Consider the following 23,344-nt stretch of genomic DNA (forward strand, 5'->3'; position numbering starts at 1 on the left):
CGCCTGTAAATTGGCAAAAAGCCATTTGCATTTGGCTGTAGTTTTATTTCACTTCTTTTCTGTCTCATTAATTGTCATATTTTTTATTTTAATATCTAAATGTTGTCCTCAACATCACAACACTGATGATTATCAAGAATTCATGTCACTACTTATTTTTTATCATTCATCCTAAAGGTTTAATTGCATCTAAGTAAAGTTCTTATATCATTGATTAGTTAATTAAAACTTTATTTATTGGTTGGAATGATTTTTTCCTACCTTTCGAGATGCTTCACGATGTCTTCGTAGGCAGCTCGGCAGTTCTCCCACACCCCCGATCTGGATTTGGAAAAGAAAAAAATTTCGTTACAGATAATTATGTTCTTTTAGATCGTTCGAGAAGAAGTGTCATCATCTAACGGATCATGAAAGAAACTCGTAAATATATCTAAAGACTTGATTAACATTTTCTACTCGACTATACACATCATATTATGTACTTTAATATTTAAAATACTTTTGAATCAATTGCAAAAGTCTTGCTGGCTATCAGACGAGAAAAGGGACGAGCTTTTGAAGTTGTTGATTAAAAAGAAATGTATCTCATGCTCGAGAGAAAAACTAAGAGACTTCGTTTCCGATCGTTACGCATAGCTCAGTAATTCAACTTGTAATGAATCAAGCTAACAATTAGCAGGATAATTTCAATGCAAAGAAAAAATTTAAAGGAAGAAATTTCGAAAGACGTTGATGAAAGTTAATCAGATGAACAAGTGAAAACCCATTTCTATTTGTTATCAGTAGAGTTTGGAAGTCTAGAGTGATAAGTAATAAAAAATACTAGAGTCTACTAAAGAATATAAATGACTACGGTGAATTAATCTTATTCTAGTGTTTGTCATAGCTTATTCCCTCTTCCTCTCATCGGACGTAATCCGTCTTACCTCCTGATCTCTCTTCTCGCGTCCGCGCACCAGCGATAGATTTGCATTTTAATTAAAAGCAAAGCACTGAAATCATAATGCGAAACGTGCACCACCTCATTCTCAGTATCTACGAATATACGTGCCTACCTGGTCGAATCTCTCTCCATTTTACTAGTACTTCATTCGAGAATATTTTTGCAATACTGTTTTTCTATGTAATTAAATATTTAACGAGTCATAATTAGTATCTACTTCTAGCCTTTTTTATTGACTTTTTTATATTAATTACCTACCGATTTTATCGAATAAAGCATCTAGTTATTTCGTTTTTGTATTTAGAAAATATTAAAACCAGTTTATTAAATATTTTTTTCAACATAAAAACATTTCTGTTAGTGTTGAACACTTAATCATTAAAGTATAGGTTTTATTCAATAACTACTTAATTTTTTCATTAATTCAAATTATTAACTTCCTAGTTAATAAATTACTTATTATTAAAAAAAAAAAAACATTTAAAAAAATATATTGAATATCATTAAATGTTTTTATTCACTTATCACTTTGAATGATAATTAAAAAATGGGAGATTAGAGAATGAAAAAAAAATTAAAGTGTCGGTAAGGAGATAAAAAAAAATAGTTAACGATATTAATTAATTGCTAATTATTGTTCTCGTCTTAGTGGTAGCATTTACAGCATAAATCTCGTAATAAAAATCTCGTTTTATTAAGCAACGATGGAAATTTGTGGGCTGATACAGAAGGGTTACTTCCACTTAGATTCCTGATTACAACGTCAACAAGTAATTAGCTGCTTTTGCATTCTGGATAATGGAAATTCCTCGTAATAGTCTTGGAGGTGGTGGTTCGAATTATATAAGGGCCAAGACGTTGTAACCACGAAATCTTGGGCAAAGGGTAAATCGAATGTGTAAGACATTGGACACATGCAATATACAAGTAGTCAAACAAGGGGGAACGGAACAAGTGATTACTATGACGACAATGTCGTTGCCACAACTTAAGACATTAAAGGCACACCACAAGTTGACGCTCGTCATTTCCTAGCCTCTTTATGACGGCACGTCTTTGACCAAACTTATTGTAAATCATAATGGAGAAAGTTGAATTTCATTGTTTCATTCCACGAATTAATGATGATTATTATTATTATTTAGTATTAACATATAATATTTATTGTTTATTCATGGTCTATTACGTTGAGATGTTAAGTCTATAAGTGACTTATTGTTAATAGTATGTGAAAAAAGCGATAAAAATAGCTACACCCTCTCAATGTAATTCAAGCTGATGTAAGTTGTGTTGGAGGGATAGTAAACGGTCTTGGTTAGAAACAAAGAGAAAAAGAAAGTTAAATAGGAGAAGAGAAAAGATCAAATAGTGTCAAGACCCTAAGGATTTTTCACGGCTTCTTCGTCTATTTAAATCCTCTTAAAGTTGTATTCTTTTGGCCTCGCGAGTATACTCTTCTATATCACTTTTAACTTCTCCACGTAGTACGAGTATGACTCAACAAGATACTCTTGGGTACAGAACTTTAATAAAATAAATCCAATTGTAACAGTTGGGCGAATGTGTCATCGATCATGGATTTATTTTTCTAAAGCAAAAAAAAAAGCAACTCCATTATAAGAAATAATGGTTATATAATTTTAGAAAGGAGCAACGAGCCCGAACAAGTAGCAACTTTGAGGAGCTTTTCCCAGAGGGTAAAACACGTCTTTCATTTCTCCCTCAGAAAATTCACTCGGTGCGAAAGAGGCAGAGTTAATGAAAATGTTTCCCGCTGCGGCAGTTCGTCATTTCCGAAATATATATCATTAGCAATAAATCGAGGGTATGAATTCAATTGTAGGGGCATGATGGTACAGTTGAAAGCTTCATCATGCAGTCTTTTAGCTGTTTACTTCAAAGTGAGCATTTTCACGTTAGTTTATTCCGATCGGTTTCCCAAGTCGATTATCATCTTGTCATAACAATCTTTGCAAAGTTTTTCAGACGTTTGCCAATAACTGATAGATAGAAAATAGCAAAAGCCATAAGAGTTAATTATTAATTTTATAATTTTCAACTTCATGAAGTACAGAGCTATTAAACTTTGCTAGTTGACAACTTAAAAAGGGTGTCTTCAAGACAAGCTTATCTTCAGAACTCAACTTCAGTTTTGTTCAATACACCAGTAATTTCCGCATAGAACAGTTCTTTTAAACAATTATTTTTTTAATAAACTTTGCATTGATTATTATAATAATAAATATATTTTAACAATACAAACCTTGCTAAAGCTTCCATGTTAGTCATGTTTGGATTAACTTTGAGTCCCTGCTCCACTCGTGCTTGCACCTGTGCTTGAAGATGATGTGGAAGGTTAGCAGGAGAGAGGATTGCTGTATGTCCTGCACCTGGATGTCCTCCAAGTTGCATGTACTGCATGTGACTCAAGTGTGTGGGTGGTTGGTTGTAACCGTTTGCTAACAACGGCGATTTTTCCATTCTCGAAACATCTAGAACACAAAAGCAAAATATTCTAATTAATTTTTCCATCACGATTGATAAAAAAAGTTTGATTTTAAATCTTAAGATGAGTAATTAAATTTAAAAGCATGGGGTAAGGCAGTGAAGCAGGTGTTAATAAGATAATGAAAACAAAGTACAAATGTTGCATTACAGAATGCACAAGTGAAGCTAACTGGGACGTGTGGCGAACATTGTAGACGTGGATAAAGAGCGCTTTTGTCGGGTTGATGGATCGCTGTCCGCTTAACCAAATATCAATCACAACGGCGTGCGAGCGTGAGCGGCTTCCGCTGTAGTCTCTGCACATAATCTGCACGCTGATTTCACCAGGCGTATGTTTGTACAGCAACTTAAAGCTCGCGATCCAAACTCCTCGACTTATTCATTCATCTCATGCCAACATGCCGCATCTTCTTCAGCAATTAATCATCCCCCGAAATTATTAATTCATTTAATATATTCTTATCATTCTATCATTTTGTTTATGTTTGGAATGAAAAATTATTATTATCAAAGATATTTATCAATTATACTAACTCAAATAAAAATTTTTATTCTCATGCTGAATCCCTTTGTGATCAATCTTACAATCCGATGTATATAATACGTATTTTCTAGCTGCAGTGTGGAGAAAAAAGACCCTATGTTATAATAATAATGTATGCTTCGTCACGTTTTTCTCCCCGATGTGACGAAGTCTCATCGACGCTCTTTCACCCCCTTTTTCCCACTCTTTCTTGCTCGCGAATATCGTTTGTTATGCCAGCACGAACAGTTGGTTTCACCACGATAAGTCCTCTCTTCTTGCTTACTCTTCTTCCTTTCCTACCCCACCATATTCAAGATCTCTTTCCTCCAAGTGTTCGTCTCGCATTCCAAACCACGCTTGCTTCATTCGTCAAACCTTCGCCCTCGCTACCAACATGACGACAGTTACTCTACTTTTTTCTTCATCAGGAAATAAATCTGAGACACAGATTTATTGTATATCACTGTTCGATAACACAGCTATTTTCTAACTTTGGTCATTTTCTTTTATCTTTCTTTATCTCAGATGATTTTGGTAAAAGTTTTTATTGAAAATTCTCTGGATAACAAATTGATCAAAGTTTCCTTTCATGTCAGAATAAATTTCTTTAATCATTTTAGTAATGATAAGAGATTAGTATTTGGTAATATTTACACACAACTATCGATCATCTCTCCTGATTTACATTCTTTCTCATCGCACAGCTGCAAGCTATAGTGTCTGATGTATTTTAATCTACTGAATTTGAAGAAAAATATTAGCTACTATTTACTTTAAATTTAACTCTATTTACTTCATCGAAATAAATTTTTTGAAAGAAAAAAATTATTGAAGTAAATATTTAATCAAGCATGATTTCTAAAGTTTATTTTTAATAAACAATAAAATTTTAATGCTTCTAAATAGTTATAAAAAATTTAATATGAACACTTGATGTTTATTAACATTCAAGGTTTATTTTTGATTGTTGATCTTTGATAATTATTAACAGAAAAAAAATAATTGAGAGCAAAAAGTTATATTCATTTTTATTTGAAAGTCAAAGTTCTTTTTTAGTAAATAAAAGCCATGTCTCACTAGATTTATTCGAAAAAATTCACGCCCACCATAACTCACTCACTGCAAATGACATGACCAGCATCATTTTTCCCCTACTCTCTGGCAAAAAGTCAAGAAACATAGGGAGTGATACGTTTGCACCAGTCGGTCTAGAATAAAAGGGAAAAGGACACAGCAAAGAGAGAGGGTGCCTATTCATTACAAATTATCTAAATGGCAGTGATTTTGGACGAACTGGCTGGCCGTTTGACGACTAAGTGGTGGGTTTACAAAGAGGCCCCACTTGCTCACAGTGATCTTCGATTATCCCACGTGATACAGCCAGTCCAATTGCTCGTACACGAATGGGAATTTCTCCAAAGCCATATGACAACCACTGAGAAACCTGGCCCATGACCGGCCTTAAAATTGGACTTATTACAACTTATAGAGCGCGATTTGAACGCTCTGCTCGATAACATACATTATCCCCAATCCATATGATTTAATGAAATCTCTCTAAACTATCCACTTAGCCTCGGTTCTTCATCTCGGGTTATGTGCACCAACTGCGACCGTACAGACTCGTTAAATCCATTAGAGCTATCCTTTATTTAAAACCTAATGCAAACGAAATCGGTATGTTAAGAATGCTTATCGATTAAAATTGTTAAAATATAGTTCACATAAAGTTATTGCCAATTTTTATAACGCTAAAATTTGTAATGGAAATAATAAAATAAAAATATTCAAATGAAAAGATCTCGTGATCAACTGTACAGAAAAAAATGATTATTAATATAAATAAAAAAAATAAAAATATTTGAATTTAAATGGAAAGATTTATTTCTCATAAAATGATTGTTAATTTCAATTCTAATATCAGACTTTATATAGCATTGTTGGATAAAAATCTAGCAAAAAATGGCATCGCACTGATTTAAAAACCAAAAAAGCATTATTTTATTACTCGCAATGAAAATTCTTTCCAAGAACAACACTTGATCCTTCCAATCATCCTGAAATGGAATGCGAGAGACGATAAAATACAATTTAAGCTAAAGACTACACTCGAGTAATCCTTCTCCTATACCCATCGAGTCTGTCTATCTTTCTCTTCCGCTGTCTTTGCCTGTCGTCCAGTTTCTTTGCCCACGGTGTATGTGAGCGCGCCCCTCGCGACTGATGAGGTGACAACCCATAATTATACAGACCGCTTTCTGTCTGGTTTGACTGCGGTGGCATGTGCAGACCTCGAAAAGACCTACCAACAACACATCTCTTACCCTTTTCTTTCTTTCTTACTCATGTATTCTTTCGTGCACATTCATCTGTTGGGCCCGCATTACTTCTCCTTGCTGTCTACTTCTCTTTCTCCTTCTCTCAACCTTAACGTCCTTCCGGGGGATTCTCCATCTAGATACTTAATACTATTACGCGGCGCGCAACCGTGAGGAAGAATGACGTTGAGAGAAACGTCTATCTACTGCTACTTCTCTTCTTTGTACTCTTCTTTTTCTTCCACTCCTTCACTCTTGTTCACCCTGGCGTTAATTACAAAACGCGAGAATAAATTGCCGGGCCAAATGAGACTGGTCAAGGTACGTTGGATTGATCTTAAATGCAGCTTCAAAAAGCCATATAGAACTCAGTATTCCATTCTCATTCACCAGCTCTTTTTTTCCACCAAAAACACTCCCTACACTTTAATTACTTCCATCTAAACGAAAATCATTAATTTAATTGAAATTTCTACTTATATTTTTTTTAAGTACTTCAACATGACATCATCATTATTTTGTTATCAATTCAAATCAAGTGTTTTCATTTGTGTTTCATTTTTTTTTTTACATTCAAAACAGTCTCCATCATTTCATTTTCATGATCAACAAAAACAGTCATCTTGATTAAATTTTACTCAACTAAAGTACACTTTAACATGGCATCGTTTCACAATTAATTGAATTCAAGTGTCTTAACTATCAGTTGTTGTTGTTGTTTCAAAAATATATCAGCTTGAAACAAAAAATGAAATTTTGAGTATTAAATAGCCTGAGGTGATGAAATTTGAATTTAATTTTTCTAGATTTTCGAGGCTGCCATTTAATTCATGGACAGGATAATTTAGGAAGGGACAAAAAAATTTGATTGCAGAATCCTTTGGAGCTACCTGAAATTACTCTTGAAAGCCTTGAGTTAGGTGTACTGCAATGAAGAGAAGCATGAAAATAGCGATAGAAACGAATGGGTAAAACACACGAATTGGCAGTTAATATTGATTCGTACATAGCACAAGGGAAGCGCAGTTTCGTGCTGCAAGAATCCGGTTTTTCAAGTAATCGCGAGACCAGGGCCTGCTAACCGACGAGTCCGAAGCCATCGAATGGTCGAATAAGAGCCTAAGGCATATTGGAGTCTTGTTCTCTTTCTTCCCACCTGCTTCTATATACCTTTCTGCCATCTCTGCACACATTTCGACCAGCACAGAAGTATTGAGACATAGCCATCTTACGACAAATAAATAAGACTTGAAGATGTTGCCAGGAACTCACAGAAGCATCCAATCTTCTTTCTAGAGCGATGATAACGTACTAAAACGCTAGACTTGAAGTTTTTCTTCATCATTTTTTTTTCGTCTTGACTTTTACTCCTTTATGCCTTCTCTCTTGTGTTTATGTGGTATTTGTTCTTCACCAACGACTGTCTTACTCGTTCTCCTTCTTCACCACCATACAAAACATCATCTGAAGGTAGTAAACCATTTGATATATAGTCGAAGATTTTTAGAGTTCTGTCAGCCACGCCTACAATCAGCCTTAGTATTATTTACACTCTCCGCGGTTTGTACTTAACCAACACCCCACTTTCTTTCGCGTCTCTTCCTATTTTTCTCTCTTTTTATGTGTCTTTTTATTCCTCCCTCTTTTCATCATCACCATCATCATCGTCATCATCATCAACTCGTTCAACTTTTCCTTCCTCATGTGAATAAAAAACTATCCATTCTAAAGGGTTTGATATTTTTTGAATACAAAATTTAATTCGTCCCAAAAAATTGATCGAATAATATTCACGAAAATTATAGGCATATCTAGTGAATTATTTTTTAAATTACTATTGTTTCTTGATGATTTAGGGGTCCGGCACTTGAAATTTCTTCAGACGCTTTGAAATTAAACATTATTGTAAAATACCTGACTATATTCGTCTGAAATTTAACTCAAAAAGCAGACAATTGCACAATACTTAAATGATAATGACATTCATTTTAAATACCTTTAAACACGAATTTTTTTACTTTATGAAAAAAACATGAAAGAATTTTAAGTAGGGTTGTTAATCATTAGAATTAAAGGTACATTATTCAATATATATTTTTACCAAATGAAATACACAAATTAAATTTAATTTTGTGTGAACAACTTAAAAGTAATACAATGTATAACAAAATTAATTTTAAATATTAAGGGACGATAAAAAATTTTATTATTCATAATAAATTAATTTAATATCATTTAAAAGTCTAGATTAAAATTTTTTACCAACAATTCCACTTTTTATTGCTACCAAAATATTATCATAAAATTGTTTAATAATTTTTAACGATTGACAAATATTTAAATCTTTTGAAAAATAGCTTTTATCAGATGGATTAAAATTTAATATCATCCTCATGCTTTTCATAAGCCCAACAATGTTGTCATAAAATTATTTAATTATTTTTATAATTGACAAATGCTCATATTCTTTGAAAACATTCTATATAAACACCTCCCTTTATTCAATATCACATAGTTTTATAAAATAATTAAACAATATTAATAATCAGCCAATATTTAAATTCTTCAAAAATAGTTTTCGTACAACAATAATCAAACAGGACTACAAGTCAACAGTTCTTTTATAAAACATGAATATTTTCTATCAAAACAACAACTTAATTTATGTTTAACAAACAAAACAATTATTACCCCTTTGGGTGTTGTTATTTCAATAACAGACACGCGTGCTTTTTTGTTGTTCGATCCAAGTCCAAGTTGATACATGATGAAAAGGAAGTACTAGCACTAATCTTAGAAGTAAATCTCATTGCATTTAATATTAAGAGTAAAGATCGAATGGTGTAGACCGCGAATGATTTTTCTGTACCATCTGCTGAGCTGAAGCCAGAAGTGGTGTAGTCCCTGTTGATTCCCATCAGGTCGTGAGCTTGGTGGTCGATACTTTTTCAACTTCGAGACCGGCCAACATCAGTTAATCCGGTGCATAAACATTGTATTGTATTTCGCATAGGGATGCTTCCATTATATCATATTTCGTTATTAATATCTTCTGACTGACTGGTCTCGGGAGCAGGTATAGGGTACTTTTATTCACCGTCGCTCGCGGGACAAACGAAGCCGGCAGACAGAGAAAGAAAATGCTGACAGGCCTAGATATTTTTGTATACCGGTTTTCTATCATTTTTTTATAAAATAAATAAATCGAAATATCATAATGTTATTTTTGAAATGACGATTCCAATGAATACTAGACCGTTATAGGAGAGTATCAGATTCAACTCTGCATCATCGTGTGTGATCATTCAGGGAGAAATTTAATTGTTAATAATTGAAATACGGGTAATTACCCATGTTGAAGAGAATGTAGTAAAAAGCTTACCAAGTACAAGTATTTTCATGAAGTTTTTACGGTTGGCAGGTTTATGTCTCTTGATGCGCCATATGAGTACAACTGTTGAGCGATTTAATGCTCACTTCGGAAAGACCGTTTAAAAGAGAAAAACGGGAAAAATGAAAGAGAAAAAAAGAGAGATAGAGAGAGGCATAAAGATCCGTTCATACATATTTTCTATATAATCCTGTGGTCGCGAAACAGCTGTAGGCATTGTTTATCGTTTTACGTGATTGTTAAAACGAAGAGCATGTTTTCATATACTCAAGTAATCCAATGCATTCCTGACATTTTTTCCTTCTTTTTTCTCAATTATTTAGTCCATTATTTCTTTAATTTTTTCCTATTTTTCTGCTCTAATAAACAGAAATATTTAGACTGAGATATTGGTCTACATTTAGCTCACCCAACTTATAATAAATCCAATTCTTCTGCCAATAATGAATTTATAAAAATTAATAATCAACTCAAATATCAAAAGATAATTGAATAAATAAATTCTACTTAATTTTTATTGTTAAAAATAATTGCAATAAGAGTAGATTTTCTAAAGGACAAAAAATAAGATTGTTAATGTTGTGCAAAGTAATAAATATTTAAATAAAAAAATTAACAGTTTAATAAATGTTTTAAAAATTATTGGTTACAAAAATTAGGTCACTAAAAAAAAAATTCGCCAGCTTTAGGAGTTTTGTAAATGGAGTATATCTCCGTTAAAATCACTCCAAAATAATAAAAAGAAACCTATTGTTACAAATTTAGGCAATGAAATTTAATAAAAGACTTTATTGTTTGAAAGTCGTAACTAAACGATGCATTGACGTCTTCATTAGTTCTGTAACTCTTTGAAAATAAAAAAGCAAAAACTAACGAAAATTTTGGCCTGTTCTGATTTACGAACAAAAATTAGGATGTTAAAAAGAAAAGAAAGGAGTAGTTGGTATAGTGTAGTGGCAGTAAAACCATAACAGTGTTACCAAAATGAAGAGGTTTAATGCGCGAACGCATGGGCCGCGTTGCCTGTTTTATTTTACCGGCACTCTCGTAAAAACAATCAAGCGGCGCGCCAGTCCAACACACTAAACCTTGATGGAGGATAAAAACTGTGAGTTTAACTTGGTAGTTGAGACCCTCCATACAATTGTTAATTTTTTCGTGAACCACAAGTGTTATAACTTATAAATCATCACGCGATGTGTATGTAAAAATTTTTATTTTATCAAAATCGCAGAACTTTTATAAACGTCCACCAGAAAATTATTTATTATCAACATGGTTTTTAAATATGAGTCAATTAAGTTATTTTATAGATTTTATTTGAGTATGACAGTCAAAATGAAATATTATTTTTTTTTTTTTAATTTATTTTTTAAAGATGCTTAAAACGATTCCATTTAATACAAATAAATTTGAATACTTTTTCAACAATAAAACGCAGTGAAATAATTAATTTACTGTATTCTAAAAGAGAGAGAGGAATTTAAAAAAAGGTATATATTATAAATAAATCAACTAAAAAAAATGAATAAGAATTTTTTTTCATTTTTAAATAAAAAGAAAAAATGAAAAAATATTTTTTGATATTTTTTTTTTCAACGGTTTTATCATGAAAAAATTACTTCAATCACTCTAATGTAATATAAAAAAATGTATTAAATAAATCCACTACTTGAATAGTTTTCCAATTTGTTAATTACTCTAGGGAGACATGATAAACACGCGGGTTGACCGCAATTTCGTGACTCAAGCGCATCGCGGTTTGCCAAATTGCTCAGCTCCTACTGTTTCACCACAACAACTCACCCTCAGTGGCCTCCAACCACAAATCCCTCAATTGTAGTAATAAACAATCGAAAGTTAACATATGACTAAACAGATTAACCCTCATAGCATCTAGTGAGTTTACTAAAAAAAAATTATTAATAACAACTCTAATAAATATTATTAGATGTGTCATGCAAGGATTATATCAGCCTAATGAATTTATTTATAAGTCCATCATAAAATTGGATAGCATGTTGATGCATCTAACTATTTACCCTCATATCATTCCCTCGGCTTGTTTGACTACGGAAATAATATTTGGTGCCTTTACTGCCAGTTCAGCCAATAAAAAGCGCACTCGATTTTGATATAAACTGAGAGAGCGTGTCAACCATGAGGCATATTCGCGTGCGTGTGTCGAATCGATTCTTTCATGTTTACACGGTGCGCGTGAATCGTCCGACCTCGAAATAACCGGCTCTTAACTCACCCCCTCTTCTCCCTCTCTTACATACGCACTGTTGATTTTTTCCCGCGCTACTTTATTTGATATTTATAATCCTATAAGTGACTTATTGACAACTAACATAATTCCTCATATTTTATTTAGCCGCTTGCTCTATTATTGATCACTAGAAATACATAAAAAGTAGCAGTTTTTTTTTTTAGAAAGGTATTATTTACTAAAGTAGAGTAAAAAGTTCATGACTACATAAATGTATAAAATTCGATTGTTATAAAAGCCAGTGGCTAATGTAGTATGTATGAATTTAAAGGGGGAAATGTAGCTCTACTCTATGTAATTTTAAGCATACATGACATCTATTCAAACAGTGAACTTGGACTTGATATTTATTCTTTCGTAAAATATTCAAATAATATTTATCTTTTAGTAATTAATTTTTTTTGTGTACATAAAAACGTACTTGATTTAGTTGCAAAACAATTATAAAATTGTGAATTATTTACAGATTTGATATTTTAAAATAATTATTAAGGAAAGGATATGTGCAAATTAATAATGATATCAGTACATTTTATAGAAAGTTGATAGTTTGTATAATTTATGCATACTTCACAGCTATCATTACAGATGGAAACTTGTGAACTAAGATAACATTCCATTAATGTTAATGAATTTTATTTTTTACAATTAAAATATAAGTGAAATTCCTAGATGCCAATAGATCATATCTAAATAGATATTTTACATGTGGTTGAAAAAATTTTAAAAAAGTATTATGTAGAAAAATGAATAAATCTAACAGTTGTAATTGGAGATAGTAAGTTAAATTGGAATAAAATGAAATAGCTAATGAGAATTCCACATTTATTTGCACGAAAATAATAATAATAATTATTATTTCAGTAACATTATTTCAATGTTCCGGCATTGTTTAAATATTTACCTCAATGTATTTCCGTTCTACTCACATTGCATAAGAGAAATTTAAATTCATTAATATATCCATATTGTGAAGCATATTTACCAGTAAAATTGATATTGTCGACCACGCCATGTCCGATTATTTGCTCAAACAATTATATTTCCGTTCATATGAAAACCGCACAATGCAGTTTGTCAATCAGTCATGTATTTCCCCTAGTTACCCTCAACTTTCATTCAACTAACGCATTTACTTCCAATAACAGAACAATTCACAGTGTGATATTTCATCCAAATATCAGGCAGACTGTAGCAAATTATTATTTGAAATGAATTGAAATAGGAGAGTTGATGGTAAAGCCAAGAATAGAGAGTTGAAAATGGTAATGTTGAGTGTCTGATTTCACTGTTGACTTGTATATCATCTAGGTCTCGATGTGGAACCGGATGGTATTCGATTGGTAACCTATCAAGTCCGCACGTGGGCAGAGAGACCGCCAGAACCGCAGGCCGCAACACGGGAGTGCAATCGCAGTTAATTTGCTCACTCCAAGTGTGTTTGATTCCCCTAATTAATTGATTGCTAGGGTCACAGTGCAGCGCCAGAGCACATGGATGGTAGTAATCAAGTGTATGCCCTACGCGTTTACGCATACCCGCGGTGTACCTACCTCATATGAAACTACAACATGACCTCTCTCTGCGAATTATGTATCAACACTCAATAAAATATCTCATTTTGTGATACTTCATTAAATCACTTGATTTTTCATTAATCTACCTATATATTTTACAAACAATTATAGTTTACTGAAATTTTCGTTGGATAATTTTAATTAACTATCGACAGAAAATTATTTTAGCTGACCAAATAATTATTATCATCCTGGTTTCATATGCTTTTGCTATAATTTCATAAACCACAAAATTAATTACATGGATTTATTACAATCTCTTATTACTACTAATTGTCTAAAAAATAAATAATAATATTTATTTTTATCATTTCTATTTTAAAATTGTAATATATTTTGCAAAAAAATCAATTTCATTTTTTTATGAATAAGTTGATGAATCAAGACTGAAGAAATTCATTATTTTTCTGAATTTTAATGAATTATAGGTCATTTAAATTGCAGCAAAAAATGTAATAATAATAAAAAAAAGTATATAAACTCACCAAGATGGCCATTTTCATAGTAATCACCGTTGTCCAACCGATGCTTTTTGAGCGAGTGCTGTGGATGACCAGCTGCAGCGGCCAGATGACTTGCTGCAAGACTCAGTCCCATCGAAGCTCTCTTTGGCGGTCTTCCTGGCCTGGAGCTGCACAGTGGTAGAGAGTTACTGTGGTTAGAGACACCCGTCATCGAGGTAACGATTTACCCCGAAACTTCGCGGATTAAGTTGATTACTTGAGCAACAAGAATCAATTTCTTCTCTCTTATTACCCAGTCTTATGTCTTACCTGATGCTCTTATCTTATATAAAAAATTTCATATACTTAAATAACAAATAATATTAAATAATTAAACCATCACCAACATTTTGAGAACGTTTTTTTTTTCCTCTTAAAAGATTCCGATAACAACATGAGTGTTTATAAATAAAAGAAATGAATTTTTTAAGGTCCAAAACGCTAATGGAGATTAATCAACACGTCGTCGAGACTTCAGAGTGTCTCAACCGCATGGGGGAAGAATGAAATACTTTAGGCGGTGGTGAAGTAGGTAGGGATGTCCATTTTTCACAGATACAGGCGCCAGAGAGGCGCACACTTAGTTTGTATTTTTATTTCATTTGTTTTTTAATTTTTTTATTCACACAAATTCTCTCTTCGTACACGCAGAGTAGAGAGAAAGAGAGAGAGAATGGCAACCTATCGTCTGAAACTTCTCTCCTTGGATGTAATACCACGGTCAAGGTTCTCATTTCACTCTCAGTCACGCTCCAAATCCTTCGTTTACATCCTTCGAAACCTTTTTATAATTCTCCGGGTTAAATCATTAGCCCCAAGATTCATTGACTGAAGAAAAATAAAGCAGAGAAATGATTAATGTATTATAAATGGTCGAAATGCTCGAATGTGATTGCTTTCTAGGGCATTTGGAAGACATGAGAACCTGCATTTTGGTAAACGAGCAATCTCATAGTAGTCAGGACAGATTTGTAAATCTAATTTTTCATCCTGTCTTTCTGCCTTCGCCGGCACTCTTCCAAGCCCTCCGATTCTCGTTTGTCTTTTTCTCTCTTTCTCTCACCCCCCTCGAATCGTTTTCTCCTTCTCCTCCCTCATGATTTCTCGCGCGAGATCTCCGGATGATTCTCATAACGCGGTCGGTTATGTGGCGTTGATCTCTTAAACCGCTTAGCTTCAGGTTACACCGAAAACAAGAGCGCACTCAAACGCTTAACTTATCATAAGACTCGATTATTCCGTGCTTTTTTGTATTTTTCGATCGAACTCATATTATTGTTTATTCTTTTATTTTCTTTACAGCTCTGGAAAGCTGATTATTTCACCACTTTAATTTTTTTTCTTATCAGTTAAATAATGTCTTATAAAAAACATCCTTCCAATTTTTTTATTTTTACATCTTTAACTAATTATAAGCAGCTTGAATGAATTTCAACCACAAAGATTCAATTATTTTTATTTATTTCTAAAGGAAACAAAAAATTACAACCCAATAAAAATTATTACTTTTGAATATTTTTAAATAAATATTTTTTTTTAAATACTGTGAGTTAGAATCAATTATAATTTAATTAATGAAACTACACCTAAAGATTTAAAAAAAAAAATATGCACTCAAGAAGGCAATAAAAAAAATAATTTTATTGCAAGTACTGATGTACATCAAATGAAAAGCTACATATTGAAAGCTACGCTGTGCAATATCCAATCATAGCCGAAGCCTCTTTAACCCTTTCAAGAAACTTATAAAAGAGCTATTAAATCCATCGATCATCTGTGAAATTATCCAATCGTGAGTATAAGTAGTAGAAAAAAAAAATTTAACTAACTATTCTACAAATAAATAAATTGATGTTTAACCTTTATAATTATAGCTTACTCCAACAGTTTTTCATGAAAAAAAGTCAGTTAATTAATTGGTGTCATCTTAAGGATAAGTAAATCGTCGATTTAGCATGAAATGAATAGAATAAATGTATTGAATTTGAGGTCAAAAGGTCAAAAATATTATTTTTTTACTCGTCATACTCTACATCATACTTAATTATAATTTCTTTAGCTGCTTGTTGCAATAATTAATCGACAGATATCGATGCTGACTTATCCAATGCAATGATTTGTGCAAATTCAATTTCTTGCAATACTATATGTTACGTAAACGAGATATATTATACAATTATCAATACGGTATGTTATTTAATTTACATTCTTTTCAACACGATTTCCTCACATTTCGAGTGTTTCAATACACGGTATGTAGTTTGTAAAATTTTATCTTTGATTTGAACTGATCGATCCGTTGATCAATTGATATAGAATTGCTACTGTATGCAATCATTTGCATATAAATTTTTTACGAGCCAGGTGCTAAGGTTTATACTTCCATCCACGCCCTGCTAATAAGCCCCACTACTTAAAAGAAGCAGGAATTTAAAAAATGAACATTTATTAAACCTCAAATTACTTTATATTTTTTTTTTAATTCAAAAATAAAATTTAATTCAAACTGTAGAACTAAAAAATTGTTATTTTGATCAGTTCAATTTAAATCAGCTCCATTTTTATAATTTAATGCTCCCTTAAAATCAGATAAAATATCAAGAAGGTTTTACCATTAAATTGTTTAATTTTAACGCTCGATTTACGAGAAATAAATTCCAAAATAAATTTTTTTTACGATCAATTGACTTGAAAAAAAAATGTAATTCTTAAACTGTAAATCATTGATTAACATCAAGGAACCTTTTCTTTAGGAATGAAATAAATTAGAGCTAAAATATTAATTCCAAAATGAAGAGAATGATTTTTCTCAGCAAAATTTAAGGCGAATTTTTTTTTAGTTACAAAGAAAAATAAGTACATTCGCCAGGTTGCAGTTACAAGAGAAAGAATCAAGAACAGTTTCATCGGGCACGAAACATAAGATAATGACCTACCGCCTTGCAGAGACTGGTGAATAATTCATGATAGGCTGCGAAATACATTGCATGGATCGTTAAACTAAGACTGCGACTTTGATGCCTCGTGTGAGAATCATAGAACACTTTGTTTCTTTCCCCATCACAAGTTTAAGTTAAAAAGCCACTGTATTACTTGATATCAGCTGTCATCTATTCAAATAAATCGTCGCTTCTCCTTCTTTAAGTAATAGAGATTTATTGATTAACTTTTTTCCTACTCAGAGCAATCCTACTTCTTCTACTGTTACTCCTACGATGATAAAAAAATGCAAGATCACGAACTAAAGAGCAGTGCATATACCTCACGCTTTCCACGGAAGCGAGCGCGTAATTAAGACAATTAAGCTACTCACTATAAATCACACCATGCTCATCTACTTGGAGGCGATATCAGATTAACGATCTACATGCGTTCCAGTGAACGAACGTATGCGTTACTCCTACTCAATGCACCTCCAGCCTGATTTACGTTCAATTGCTTATGTTTTGAATTTTCCTTCAATTTCCCAACGATCTTAGGCTTTTTAAATGCAACTCCAAGTGTCATCAATCATTTTTATGAACTAGATGACAACGCGGAGGATTGTTCTGCACGAAGAATGTGATGAGATAGGGTAAAGTAATCAAGCTAGAGAACTAGAGTTGGTGTAATGAAATAGGAAAGCTAGAGCAAGACAGAATCAACGCGTTTGGGAGCTACCATAAATTGTCAATTTCCAAGTCAATTTGCCCAGGCTTACCAATCGACTGCCGGTTAATTTCAAGGTGAATTGTGTCCAATATGGGTATATTATTAATGACTCGCCGAGGGATAGGGTGTACAACTTGGCACAGTCGAGGGTTGCTACCCCGTTTTCGCGCATTGCCAAAATCTATCGCTTGAGGCTCCATGCTATAAGAGCTCTTCCGAATATATCATAACACTCATTATTGAGATGAAGTGGTTGACATTGTCATCGGCTCGCAGGATTAATGTCGTCAGGTTATCTTATCGTATTTACGTAGCTTAATTAACATTTCATGAAGTGCATGTTCCATTAGAGGACATTTTATCCGTCTAAAGAATTCTTTTCCCGAAGAATTAAATTAAGCTTTACCTTTAATTGCATGTTTTTTGTGAAAAATTAGTTAACGAGTCATTTCGAAGTTGGTTCGCAATTGAAATAAATCATAATTTGTGTAAAGATTAGTTCAGCCACAACAACTTCAATTAATTATCTTCACCGTTAAATTCGTTGATTCGATCAATTAGAAAGTAAATCGATTTTATCAGTGTTTTTTACTAACTTACACTTGTTAATCAAGTTTTTATTAAATAAATAATCCAACTGAAAAATAAAAAGGAAAAATATCAATTTTTAAAAAAATTATTTGCCAATAAGAATGATAATAAATAATAATTGTTGTTTCAATTAAATAATTGGAATAAATTCATTTCATTTTAAAATGAGAAAAAAAGAATCATACTCTCGTTGATAAAAATAAAATAAAATTCAAAGATTCCCAGCGCCATAAAATTTTTTTTTAATCAACATAAGAGATATAAAAGAAGTCTCTGCTCATATAAGTTTGTATTGCTATAACGTAGACACTCTTTGTATTATCTATGAATTACGAGGATCCTCATCTTATCTCGCGACATCCTGCTGCTACTGTCTTGCGTCTGAGTAAATAATCCACTCAAATATTCTCTAAAGAATAAATAAAAGGCACCACGGAAATTCTTTGTTTACTATATTTATTCATGACTTAACTCAAAATAATATAAGATCCCGGAAGTTTGATAAATTTTTTTTATTAATCTCTCTGTTGAAATATAAAAAAAAAAAAATTATATCCAAAATATATTACAAAATAATATAACGTAATATCCCTCTTTTTCATGGATCATAGAACTTGTCCATCATTTCTAATGTTTCTTTATCTATTTTTCCCCTTGACTCTACATGTTTCCATACATTTTTATGAATGACCTTTTCTCAAGCATCAAGTTTCACATGCTCTTTATTCACCTGGTAAAATGATACATTTTCTATTTTTGGTAATGATCCATTTTTAAATAGATGATAATCTTATTTTTATTTGAAATAATTTATTCATTATTTCAAAGCATCAAATCGAAGAGTTTTCCCACAGAGTCATTTCGAAATTAAAATATTACGAAATTTCATAAAAATAATAATAAGATTTTAGTTCTCCTTTAAAATGATTTTTTATGCGTTATCATAAAAATCTTTGTCGCATGCAATTCTCGTCATAACAACGACTTCAATTTTCGTCAAAAGACTTTTGGAGCACCACCAGTGCCAAGATTATATAGCACAACACCACTTCGCTGCTTGCTATCGTGCCAGCCCCTTCGATTTCCCGGTTTATAAACTCGATTGCCACGGAAATCCAAAAGCCACTGGCTTTTTGCTTTACTAGCTGACTATACACTCGTTTTTTTCTTTTTCTTTCATTCACAATATTTTTATCTCTCATCTTTTTTATTCTCTTCATGATATTTTCCAAATTATAAATTTTTACGAGGACCTTTTTGCCACCCTTCGAATTCATCCAACAATGCTATCATAACAAAACTACGATTTCAGTCGATTTCTACGATTTTACTTGTCGAGCGGAAAAAAGTCTCTGAGATTCGATTCGAATAGAAACAAGTAAGGGTAGTCTACATCATCTATCGCAATATTTTAAACATTATTCAATTGAATAAATGCGAGCATCAATTTTTTATAATGAAATAAATTTTTAAAGCAAAAAACAAATAAATTAAATAAGTTGTAATAAATGAAATTTTGTTTTTCTGACGAATGAGTTAATATAATAAAAGTGATAAAAAAGTCTTGATGAATTAGTTTACCTTTTTTACTTGACTAAAAAAATTTTAACATCATTTGAGTCTTAAAAATTGATCCTCTACTCAATTTATAGACTTAGAGTTTAAACCAACTGTTCGTTGGAGGCAGTTAAATTGCAATTATTAAATTTAAAAATAAGAAACCTTTGAAGCTGAAACCCTTCAGGCTTAAAATCATTGAAACAATCTATCTTTATTGCAGAAGTAATCCAAATCGACTGGAACGTAAAAAAAAAATTTATCTCAAACAGAACCGAAAGCCAGAAAGAAAAGATTGTAATTTCAGAATTTGATGGCGTATGAAAAGGAAAAAATATCTTTCGGGTTCGTTTGAGGTTACGGTACTATTAAATGTACTGCTCATCCCTTGAACGGTGCGCAACGTACAGAAGAATATTTTCTAATAACCACAATGTAAAACTGGGGTGCGTTACACAAAAGAAATCTTCGGAAGAGTAGAGAGTCGAATGTGCGAGACATTGTAAGAGTGCAAGAGAAAGAAAGAAGGCAAGTAGTAAGGAGTAGAGAGGGTGGGGTTTTTCAGTGGGTAAGACTTATCTTAGTAATATTGGATTAAAACTTATGCCTCTCTCGGTCGCAATATGTTATTTTTATTGCTCGTGGCTTTGCATAATATTCGTTGGGGTGCGCTCACGCCGTCTCGAACCCGGCTAATTTTAATTTTTTTTACTAGCTACGGGTATACGCACGCGAGGGATTACCAATTTCAGCACAGATTATTTATTTATGCTTAACTTTGGCTTCACTTATTATCCTGATTGCACAAGAAACTTTTCTAATTGTTCCTAAACATTTTATGTAAGCTTTCAGAATAACTAAGAGAATCCCAACATAAATAAGCTATTTTTTAAATTTATTAAATATATTATCTACTTTTTTCCTCTTCCCTTTTATTTAAATAATTTAACCAATCTTTTCTAACATAAATTCAAATAATTTTGTTTAATTGAAAAACTCTAGCAATAAATCTTTTTTTTTATTTATTTTTAAGAACAATATTTGGTTAATTTTTCTATTTTTAGCATTTTTTATTTTAATTTTAAAACAATACTTGTGAGTGAATTATTCTTTGTGCTTTTTTAATGTTTGTGTTATTATAAAGTTAAATAGAGTATAGCTGACAAAATTGTCAATAAAAACTAATGAATTAGAAAAAAAAATAACTAATCGAAGGTGTGTTCTAAAATGTCTCTATTGACTATGCATTGCAGACTGTTGGACACCCTCGAGTGTTTTCAGACACGCGATACATACATTCAAACATAAAAAACTGAAAGAGAGAAAATAATAGAAGGAAAAATGAAATATAAAAGTATATGAAAAAATAGGTAATCGGAAAAGCGTTAAATGGTCAGCCCCTACGCTCTTTTGAAGCGTAAAAACAATACCAAGCTTTTTTAAACGTCAACCTTTGTTTATTTTATATACGAGTGTTGGAATAAAAGTGAAAATTTGTATCTTGACATGCAGAGAATTATAACTTTTGTATTTTACAATTTTTTTTTTATATCTACGTATACATGCATTAAATTTTTTCTTTTCTTTTTTTTCTCTTTTTTTTTTGACTGCATATTTAACGTAATTCCCAATAATATACTCGAGGTAAAATGCAGACATATAAACGTGTTTCAAGCTCTCATATAATCCTGCCAATCTCGAGAACGTGGCCTACTCTCATAGAAGAGTAATCCTACCAATTTGAGAGATGAACATCCCGAAAAAGATTATCTCTATGAATTTTACCACGAGGACAACAACCAATTGCTCAACTTTGATTTGATTTCTTTTAACTTAATGAATCAGTAATTGCAATCAAAAAAATTCTGTCTCCATTTTTTCCCCTTTTTTTCAAACTTTTTTAGCCCAGTGAAAAATTGCACTTCAACTGAATAATGAAAAGTGTATTCTACAAAAAATAAATAAGCATTTTTATGTCAATATCTGAGCAATAAATCCATGAATGATTTTACGACTTATGAGATAAATAATATCGAATACTTGTACATATAAAAACTGCAGGGTGCAGTGAGCTCTGTGTGTGTTCTGCCTAGTCAAGGCAAGACGACTTTTACGATCTTTCTTCCATCGTATGTTCAAATGTCAGATTGGAATAATAATAAAAGGTGCTAGATGGAAGGTAAACCGATCCAGTGATACATAAAAATTAAAACCGACACCGATAATATGCTAATGCAAGATAAAAATTTTAAAATAATTTCTTCTCACTTACTAAAAAAGGCATTTTCTGGTTATTTTCAACAAAAATTATGCAAAGTGCCAGTTATCCATCTACAAAAGATTTTCAAAGGAAAGTCTATTCAATCACTGCCTTAAGATGTAATTAATATCGCAATTACCTCATCAAAGACTTTTGATCAAGGAGGTAATTAGAGAATTTTTTCCTTTATTATTCAAAGTTTTAATTCACCAAGAGTATTGTAATAAAAAATATTTAGTATGACTGCACAGTAAATGTGCTCATAAGAAGGAGTTAAGAAAGATAAAACAGCGATCATATTCAATTAATCGAAACACACAGCAGGCAAATTGCAATTAAATTTTAAATACCATACAATTACGCTCATGCACCTGCAAGAACTCTGCCATTCCTCTACTGCAAGCTGCACTTCAATCATTCACTCGATCAAATCGAAATATCAAAATTTTTCCTACTCATGTGAGGAGATAATGTTTTATTTCATTATTATGAGTACCTGGTAGGAATGAAATCAAGACAGTAATAACACCTAACTGGTCAGATCAGCTCAATTATTTTTCAAGTCTTGACCAGAATGAATTTCAAACTATTTTATCACTCGTAATATTTAAAATAAAATTAGTTTTTTATCTCACAGCAATTAAAAATACATTTCAATAATTAAAATGACTATGACTAAATAAAAAACGATGAATATGAAGAATAAATATTTTTTTTTTGTAAATAAACAAATTAAAAATGAAAAAAAAAATAAATACTAAAATTTTTTACTTCCAGACATGCCATTTTATATTTAGCAATTTTCTTCCAATTTTTTAATCAGATCTTTATCAGATGACCCAAGTTTAGATTCTTTAGGATCAAGATTACGTGTTAACTCGTAATATAACTAGAGCTATAATTAAATCCAAAAATGGCTGAAATATTTTTTTTCTAGACACACAATAATAATAATAATGATTCCATATATCTCTAAACATTCGCGTGTTTCTCGTATTGCATGATACTCGTCCATGGCACCGAATGTCGATCTCGAGTTATATTATGCTTTGTCATCGTCTTCTTGAAACCAAATTGCTAATTACTCGTTCCAAGTGCAATTTTCATATGCAGTCCTTGCATTTCCTTTCAACGACTTTCCGTTGATGGAAACGTAATGTCTAATTGCTAATTACTACTTGCTAATTAGAATTTCAAACTAAGAAAGTAATTATCTTGAATCACGATTCTCATGCTTTATGATGTTT

General features: G+C 31.8%; 1 protein-coding gene across 5 annotated transcripts in view; it reads right to left on the reverse strand.

Moving 5' to 3' along the window:
- The window catches only part of dac (dachshund), a 159,037-nt gene that overhangs the window by 82,816 nt on the left and 52,877 nt on the right, over nt 1–23,344 (reverse strand). For 3 of the 5 annotated variants that reach the window (XM_035094882.1, XM_035094880.1, XM_035094879.1), the window contains 3 exons: nt 14,021–14,166; nt 3,207–3,435; nt 262–321 (listed from right to left, as the gene is read on the reverse strand). In XM_035094882.1, the coding sequence (XP_034950773.1) occupies nt 262–321; nt 3,207–3,435; nt 14,021–14,166 (435 nt within the window). The remainder of the gene's footprint in view (nt 1–261; nt 322–3,206; nt 3,436–14,020; nt 14,167–23,344) is intronic. The other 2 variants (XM_035094883.1, XM_035094881.1) reach the window with 1 other exon arrangement.

Source organism: Chelonus insularis, unplaced genomic scaffold (genome assembly GCF_013357705.1).
Source record: "Chelonus insularis isolate UGA/USDA-ARS -01 unplaced genomic scaffold, ASM1335770v1 scaffold_714_pilon, whole genome shotgun sequence".
NCBI lineage: Eukaryota > Metazoa > Arthropoda > Insecta > Hymenoptera > Braconidae > Chelonus > Chelonus insularis.